Genomic DNA, 9036 nt, shown 5'->3' on the forward strand with positions numbered 1-9036 from the left:
GGGCATTGGTATTACCCTTTAAAAATAGAGGAAATAAAAAATAAAACAACACAACGACAAATTTTTCATAGAATATTCACAAAAAATGCATTTTTTTCTAAAATTGCAAGAATAAACATAGAATAGTGGAATTTTCACAAAAATAATTCCTAAGAAGGAATGAATTAGTGGATCTGGTTTTACTCTTGAAGAAGAAAGAAAATGAAATAATAACTAAAAATTCCAAATAAGGAACAAGGGCAATAGTATTACCCTTTAAAGAAGAAAGATAACGAAAAGGTTAAAAAAACTTGCACACAACTTCTCTCTAAAATTGTACTTTTTATAATATGCAAACAATAATCATATAATAGTGTAATTTTCGCACATATTGCATAGTATTTTTATGTGTATAAATTTACACTCACCCATCATAAAGAAAGTACACACGAAAAAAAAACTAACAGAGAAAAAACAAAAGCAAAAACACACAAAAACAGAAAAAGGGAACAACACAAGGTAGAAAAGAAACGAGCCCAGTACAACAATTTTCGTTTTTGAGAAAACACAAGCCCACAACAAAGAGCAGAAGAAATCAACTCTTTTTCCGATTCCAGGTTCTTCCATCACTTCCGCAGCGCACCGCCTCGAGGGAGATTAATCGGGCGTGGCACCCAGTCAATCAAGGATCTGATCAGTTCCTAGTTTAGATTACTCTGATTTCTCAAAATTCGAAATTTCTAGTAGATCAAATCATATTAGATTGCTTTTCTTCTTCAGCCACAAATAAATCCCAGTATCTGCATGATCCATCAAAATCCGGAGATAATCGAGTGATCTTCGGCACGGGCGCAACTCCGGCTGGCTTCGATCTAGGCGACATCATCCGGGCAGCACGAGACTCCATCAATATCTTCACCCGCAGAAAAAAAAGAGACTCCATCAATATCATACGGGCGTGCGATCCATATGAACTCGGGCCAGGTATGCATGGCTTAGCCTCCCAAGGACACAAAGCAACCAGGAACCAGCAGCCGGGCATGCGTTCGAGCGCTCTGTCAACACGTGCCGCCGGGACTATCTCCGGCCTCCACCGACCGGCTTCATCGACCGAGCAAGCAACAACTCCTCCCTGCAAAAGACGCACGCACAGCATCCGACCACGCTTCATCGTCGCTCGCCTACGGCTGCATCGATCTCCACGGACCGCGCGCATGGACGCATGGGTAGGATCACAGGCGCCGCACACGCAGTCACCATCGACGCGAGGACAGTCCACCACGATCATGGGCCAGGAGGGCTCCACCAATGCTAATCCGGCCGTGAGGCAGGTACCCACACGTACCTGGGCGTGTGCTCGAGCGGTCAGCTTCAGGATCCATGCAACGTCAGGCCTCATGCACATGTATGAGCTCATGACGTTCACGTGCAGCTAGCACCACAAGCATGAGCGTATATGCATCCATCGACATCGGCACCAGATGATGTACATCGAGCCCTTCCAGCCCTTCGTTGACCTGCGAGAGCCGCGCGTCTCCACATCATCGTCAACTCGGCGCGCACGGCCCCGTCCCGGTACGGACGCACCATCCACTGATCCACTCCGCCATGCCCATACTACGACGCCTGCGACACCAGGGTCTACACCGATCTGCAGCAATCCTGACGCCGCGACACAAAGCTGTACGACTACATGGCGCCCAAGAAAAAAAACTTCATTGAGAACATCTGCGAGAAGCAATGTCAACAGCACCATCCACGCGTCAGGCCGATGTGGAAAGAGATGCAATTCTTCATCGACTTATTCAGTGTGACACGGCCTCGACACTTCGTCATCAGGAGGGATGTCTCCAAACGACGCATCATCGTCGACATGTCGCTGCAACGCCATTGCCGACACATCATCACCAAGATCCACATCAGTGTGGTCTTCATTAACAACCTCGTCAACACACTGCCGCCACATCTACAACGTCGTCCACAAGGATGGACACCCGTCCTCTGATAGTACTACTGTAAGACGCGCATGACACCGGTTACGACATTGACCATGTTCGATAGCTAAGACTGCATCAACAGATCGGCATCACTATTGTGAAAGCCACTACAACCACGCACCCGGTCATGGTAAAACCATTGTGTGCTCGGTGGGCTTCCTCCAGTCTTGACAAAACCGGTATTCTCACCTACAACCGTGTCCTATGACATCTACAAGATGCCCCGATGGTTACTCTTAAGGTGCAAAGCAACGGCTCCGATGATACCTGTGAACTTCACAAGGTGCAAAGCGCCACAACTGTAGCTCTGTCATACACATCGCACAATTTTTTGCGCCACCCGCATTGCACCTACACCGACTATGATGAGTACATCATCGACCACAACTATCTCGACCACGGCTACATCACGATCGGCCACCTCGACATCGACATCAAGATAATGTCTACAACAACTCATTAGCAGCAACTCTAGTCAACAGCATCCGCGTCATCACTAGCATCCACGTCACTCCCGCAGTGACTGCTGGAGGGAATAGAGGAGAAACAAGGAAGGCACCAGGAGTAGACGCAGTCACCGCCCTAGGTACCGACCCATCAGAGACGCGGTTGATGATGGTGCAACGGAGAAGACAACAGGAGCACAAGACGTCAAATTCGGGCGTCATCGTCCGCTTCACTCCCGCTACGATTAAGAGGGGATGTTAGAATACATATTAGGTTTGAGTTAGAGATTAGGAGATAGAGATAGAATTAGTTTAAATATGCAATGCCTTATCTTGTACTCCACGTCTCTACCCCATCATGTACTCATATATATACCCCATACGAGGAACATACCAATAAAACAACAAATATTAGCCGCCCTACATTTTTTTACAAATGTCCAACCCTCTCACATAATTCAAGACTTTTGAATAAGTTGGATGGAGCATGAATTTAGTACGGTACCAGAGTGAAGAGGTCTTAAGTTCAAGACCTTGCCAATGAAATATTAAAAATATCTGCGGCCTACATAAATCCCATGTCTAAGTCATAAGTTTCAAAGGAGCATAGAACGTGAGGAGAACATTGGAGTATAATGTCCAACACGCCTCCCTCGATCTACTCCCTCGTACTCTCCCGATCCTAACCCCCTTTTCTCCGCCTCCGACGGCTTCAAATTCTTTTGCAACCCCTCCACTTTCTCCATGCTAACCTAACCACATGCGAAGCAAAGCTAGGAAATGTGTATTACGGTCGTGTGCCCTAGCTAGCAACACACAAGAGGGAAGAGGATGATGGTGGAATGTCTGGATGGATGCGTCGCGTCGCGTCGCCGTCTGCCAGTGCCACCATGCGCGCGTGCAATCCGGCGATGGTCGATCTGGCGGCTTGCGACCTTTGGGAAGGATCTCGGAAGGAAAGGCGTCAGTTCGTCTCCTGCTGCAGAAATCCGCGTCCGCATCGCCGAAGCCAAGCATGGCCGCCTACGACCGCGCGGCCGAGCTCCGCGCGCTGGACGCGACCTTGGCCGGCGTCCGCGGTCTCGTCGCCGCCGGTGCCACGCACGTCCCCCTCATCTTCCGCGTCCCGGACCACCACCACCACCACGAACCGTCCTCCCAAGAACCGTTGCCGCCGTCGGTCCCGGTGATCGATCTCGGCGGCGCGGACCGCGCTGCTGTGGTCGCGGCCGTGCGTCGGGCCGCCGCGGAGTGGGGCTTCTTCCAGGTGACGGGCCACGGCGTGCCTCCGCAGTCGATGGCCGCAGCGGTGGGGGCCGTGCGGGCCTTCCACGAGGCCGACGGCGGCGAGGGCAGCGAGAAGGCCAGGCTCTACTCCCGGGAGCCTGTCAAGGCGGTCAAGTACCAGTGCAACTTCGACCTGCACCAGTCGCGGGTGGCCAACTGGCGCGACACGCTCTACATCCGAATGGCCCCCGACCCGCCCGACGCCGACGAGCTGCCGGAAACCTGCCGGTGAGCGCTCCTGCCATGTACCTGCAAGTTTTACTGCATTTTTTAACTGTCTGGCTGTAGAACGTTGTCACGAGCTGGAGCTACGCTGTGTCGCGTTAGTATCATTCTAGGCCGGGTGGGTTAGTTAATTGTGTGTGCTTGATGGTGTCGGCAGCAAATCCTCGAGCATCACATCATTTCTATTTGATAGTTATCAGTCTCCTAATTCTTACGAATAGAAAAAAGTCGAGGTTCACATACATGGTAGTAATTAATAATACTTCCTCTGTAAACTAATATAAAAGCGTTTAGATCACTATCGCTCTTATATTAGTTTAGTAGTGATCTAAACGCTCTTATATTATTTTACGGAGGGAGTATAAATTTTTAGCATGTTTGTATGTCAATCTGCAAATTAAGAAGAATGGTGGAGTGATGGTAAGTGCACAATCCTCTCTTCATATGTGCAAATGTTCTTCTCTTACGGTCAGCTGCTCTCTTTCTCTGTATCCTGAAAACTGAACCAATCTGTAGTTAGTAGTAAAGGTCTGGTTTTATTGATGGAATTACCAATGTACTTATTGTTATTGTGAGCCATTTCTTGCTTGGTTATTGACAAGAGCTAAATGAAATCACTCTGCATAGAAACCTTTTCTGTGAATTTTCAGGAAAGGTTACTTAAACCATCTGTCCCCAAAAAATAACTTGGAGCTAACATGTTGATTTGCAGCGACACGATGTTTGAATACGCAAAACAAGTGATGAATTTGGGCAACACTTTGTTCGAGCTGCTTTCAGAAGCTCTTGGGCTTGATCCGAGCTATCTGACAGATATCGATTGCAACCAAGGACAAATCTTACTCTGCCACTACTTCCCTCCATGCCCTCAGCCTGAACTTGCCATTGGCACAAGCCGGCACTCCGACTCTACCTTTATGACAATACTTCTCCAAGATGAAATTGGCGGCCTCCAGATCCTCCATGAGGACCGATGGGTCGACGTTACGCCGACACCGGGAGCATTCATCGTCAACATCGGCGATCTCCTACAGGTATATAAATTGAGACCATCCAATCCTGAATATTTTGTTCAACACCCGAGCATTGTGTTTGTTCATTCTCAAGTTCAGAACTGTATATTTTTTCTTAAAAACTATGCAGATGATCTCCAATGACGCGTTCATTAGCGTCGAGCATAGGGTGGTGGTGAAGAACATTGCACCGAGAGTCTCGATCGCGTGCTTTTTCAGTTCGCATTTCCACCCAGCCTCGACCAGGATGTATGGTCCGATCAAGGAGCTGTTGTCGGACGACAACCCGCCGTTGTACAGGGAGACCCTCGTCAGAGATTATGTCAAACATTACAACTCCATCGGGTTAGATGCAAAAAATGCTATGTCTGATTTCCGATCATGAATTGTGAAGGAGAGCTTGTGTCCTGGTAGCATGAATAATACCCATTTATACGGGGTAATGCCTAGAACATAAATAATTGAGCAGTGTGTAATGCTAAGGAAACAACTGAAAAATGACAATGCAATACCAGCATCTTGTATACATGCTCAAATGGCCCACGCATTGAGCCGGCAACATTTATTTTTTTTGCAATAAATCATTTCGAAATTTGTGTGAACAATAGCCAACCTTGTACTCTCTTGCATACATGAAAATGGATAAACATTTAAGGTTTTATTAATCAGTAGACATATTAATATACTTGTCAAGAATAAAATGGCCAGGAAATTTTTCGAGATTATTCTTGGTGCACCGCTTACATGGCACAATTCTTGGGGTCCCACTGCAAGTTCTCGTCAGCAAAGGTTTGAGAGCCCCATGCCGAGCCGAAGTCCGGATTATTCTCATGGCTCCTGCTACACAATAGCAGAGCTGGCCAAACGGGCCGGCCGATTGTAATCGTGTGTGACGCCCGGATAATTAAGCTACAGTAATCCCACGTTAATGATGCCACGTCACCACGGTTACTGTTGTTAACCTCGTGATGATTCGAAACCGTTTCAAAATTTAAATTCAAATTAATGTCAATAATAAAAGTTTTCAAAAATTTAAACAAAAATGTTCGGTGGGTGCCAAATATTGCACTGATAATTATTGTGGAGAAACCATATTTTTAGAAAATGCCTAAATGCATTAAAATGAAATAAAACAGAAAAGAGATAAAAGAAAAAAAAGAAACAAAAAAAAGAGCAAACCCCTTCCTGGACCTAACCCCCCCTCTCACTGGGCCAGATGGCCCAGCTGGCCGGCTCATCTGGGCGGCCCAACCCAGCAGCCCACCTTTCCCCCGGTCGCCTCCCTCCTCCTTGTTCCCCCGACCCAGCGACCGCGCTCGCCGGTCGCCACCGAACCCTGTCGTCGTCCCCGTCGGAGAGGGGATAAGGGCGACATCCCCTCGATGCCTCGAGCCCTCCCCTCCACTCACCCGCTCTCCCTCTCGGCCCCTGCGCCTTTCCCCCCTCAGCTCCACCTCGTTCCCCACCGCAACCGAGCGCCGCCGTCGCCATGGCTGCGCCATAGCCGCGGCCACCGAGCCCCGTTCTCCTCCCCGACGTGTCCACGAGCTCCGCCGCGTCGAGCCCGTCCTCCTCGACCACGGGCCCGAGCCCCGGGAACCTTGCATCGACCCCGCGCCATCTTCTTCCTCGTCGGATCCCCGCCGCCGTTCGCCGTCGGTTCCGACTGCACCACGCCTTCCCCGCGCCCGCTCTAAACGGCTACGCCCCGCTGTGAGCTCTTGCTCCTCCTCCCCCTCTCCATTAGCTCGCTAGCTTGCCGTAGCCACCGCGCCGCGTTAGGCCGCACCCTCCGCCGCCTGGCCTCGTCGCCGGCGTGGCCACGGCGACCTTTTGGTCCCGTTCGTGCCTCCGTTGCCTTGGCCGCATCGTGTAGGCCTCGCCCCGCTCTTCGGTTTGCCCCAGTTCGCACCGTAGCCCCGCCTCTGCCGCACGCCCGAACCACCCCGCCGCCGGCGAGCTCCTGGCGCTCCGCTCCGACCTCCCCAGCACCCCGCACCGCCACCGTTCGACGCGCGGCGTCGAGCCGCGTCGAACGCAAGCAACCGCGGCCCCTGGGACCACCTGTGCGCTAAACCCGAGCCGAGCCCGCCGCGCGCCGCCGCGATTTGGCTCGCCGGAGCTGTTCCGGCGCCGTCCGCCGACGTGGCTAAGTGGGCCCCCTGGGTCGCTGCCAGTGGGTCCTGGTGGCCCAGTTGACCCCAGTCAACTGCTGACTGGGCAACCCAGTGTCACTGTCATGCGGGCCCCGCCGCGTAAGTAAACTAAATAAAATGTTTTTATAAATAAAACTAATTAATTAATCTAAATAGGCACTGACAGGTGGGGCCTACCTGCTAATACCTTGTTTAAGTTAGTTATAAAACTCTGTTAGTGCCCTGTCAATGACATGTGGGTCCCACTGGACCCACCTGTCTGGTTTGACTGGTCAGCCGACCTGTTGACCTGCTGACGTCAGTGTTACGTCATGCTGATGTCATAATTCATTTTTGCTAAATTCAAATAATTTCAGAAATTCAAATAATCTTTGAAAATTCATATCTTTTAAACCGTAACTCGGATGAAAAATGTTTTCTACATGAAAGTTGCTCAGAACGACGAGACGAATCCGGATACGCAGCCCGTTCGTCCGCCACACCTCCCTAACCTATCGAACTCGCAACTTCCCCCCCTCCGGTACCTCTGTCCGAAAACGCGAAACACCGGGAATACCTTCCCGGATGTTTTCCCCCTTCGTCGGTATCACCTATTACCGCGTTAGGGCACACCTAGCACCGTGTATTGTCATGTTACGCTTTGTGTTGCTTTGATTGCTCTGTTATTTATTGTGTTCCCCCTCCGTTACTTCTTTCCGGTAGACCCCGAGACTACTGACGACCCCCAGTTCGACTACGGAGTTGACGACTCCTCCTACTTGCCAGAGTAACCAGGCAAGCCCTCCCCCCCTTGATCACCAGACATCGCCTATTCTTCTCTATACTGCTTGCATTAGAGTAGTGTAGCATGTTACTGCTTTCGGTTAATCCTATTCTGATGCATAGCCTATCATTGTTGCTACAGTTGTTACCCTTACCTGCTATCCTATTGCTTAGTATAGGATGCTAGTGTTCCATCAGTGGCCCTACACTCTTGTCCGTCTGCCATGCTATACTACTGGGCCGTGATCACTTCGGGAGGTGATCACGGGTATATACTATATACTTTATATACATGACACATGTGGTGACTAAAGTCGGGTCGGCTCGTTGAGTACCTGCAAGTGATTCTGATGAGGGGGCTGAAAGGACAGGTGGCTCCACCCCGGTAGAGGTGGGCCTGGGTTCCTGACGGCCCCCGACTGTTACTTTGTGGCGGAGCGACAGGGCAGGTTGAGACCGCCTAGGTGAGAGGTGAGCCTGGCCCTGGACGGCGTCCGCGGTTACTTCAAAATAACACGCTTAACGAGTTCTTGGTATTTGATCTGAGTCTGGCCATTTGGTCTATACGCACTAACCATCTACGCGGGAGTAGTTATGGGTATCCCGGCGTCGTGGTATCAGCCGAAGCCTTCGTGACGTCAGCGACTGAGTGGCGCGCGCCGGATTGGACTGGAACGCCACTAGGCTAGGTCTGCTTCCGGCCGCGTACGCAACGTGCAGGTGTGCAATGGGCGATGGGCCCAGACCCCTGCGCGCATAGGAGTTAGACCGGCGTGCTGACCTCTCTGTTGTGCTTAGGTGGGGCTGCGACGTGTTGATCTTACGAGGCCGGGCATGACCCAGAAAAGTGTGTCCGGCCAAATGGGATCGAGCGTGTTGGGTTATGTGGTGCACCCCTGCAGGGAAGTTTATCTATTCGAATAGCCGTGTCCCTCGGTAAAAGGACGACCCGGAGTTGTACCTTGACCTTATGACAACTAGAACTGGATACTTAATAAAACACACCCTTCCAAGTGCCAGATACAACCCGGTGATCGCTCTCTAACAGGGCGACGAGGAGGGGATCGCCGGGTAGGATTGTGCTATACGATGCTACTTGGTGAACTTACCATCTACTCTCTTCTACATGCTGCAAGATGGAGGTGGCCAGAAGCGTAGTCTTCGATAGTAC

General features: G+C 50.7%; 1 protein-coding gene across 1 annotated transcript; it reads left to right on the forward strand.

Annotated features, from left to right (window-relative positions):
• Positions 1 to 3272: 3272 nt before the first annotated feature.
• LOC123076530 (1-aminocyclopropane-1-carboxylate oxidase homolog 1-like) lies at positions 3273 to 5332 on the forward strand. Its single transcript, XM_044498727.1, has 3 exons — positions 3273 to 3937; positions 4647 to 4968; positions 5078 to 5332. Exons 1-3 carry the CDS (start codon positions 3273 to 3275, stop codon positions 5330 to 5332), a joined length of 1242 nt encoding a protein of 413 aa, XP_044354662.1.
• Positions 5333 to 9036: the final 3704 nt, after the last annotated feature.

The sequence above is a fragment of the Triticum aestivum genome, chromosome 3D, assembly GCF_018294505.1.
Source record: "Triticum aestivum cultivar Chinese Spring chromosome 3D, IWGSC CS RefSeq v2.1, whole genome shotgun sequence".
Classification (NCBI taxonomy): Eukaryota; Viridiplantae; Streptophyta; class Magnoliopsida; order Poales; family Poaceae; genus Triticum; species Triticum aestivum.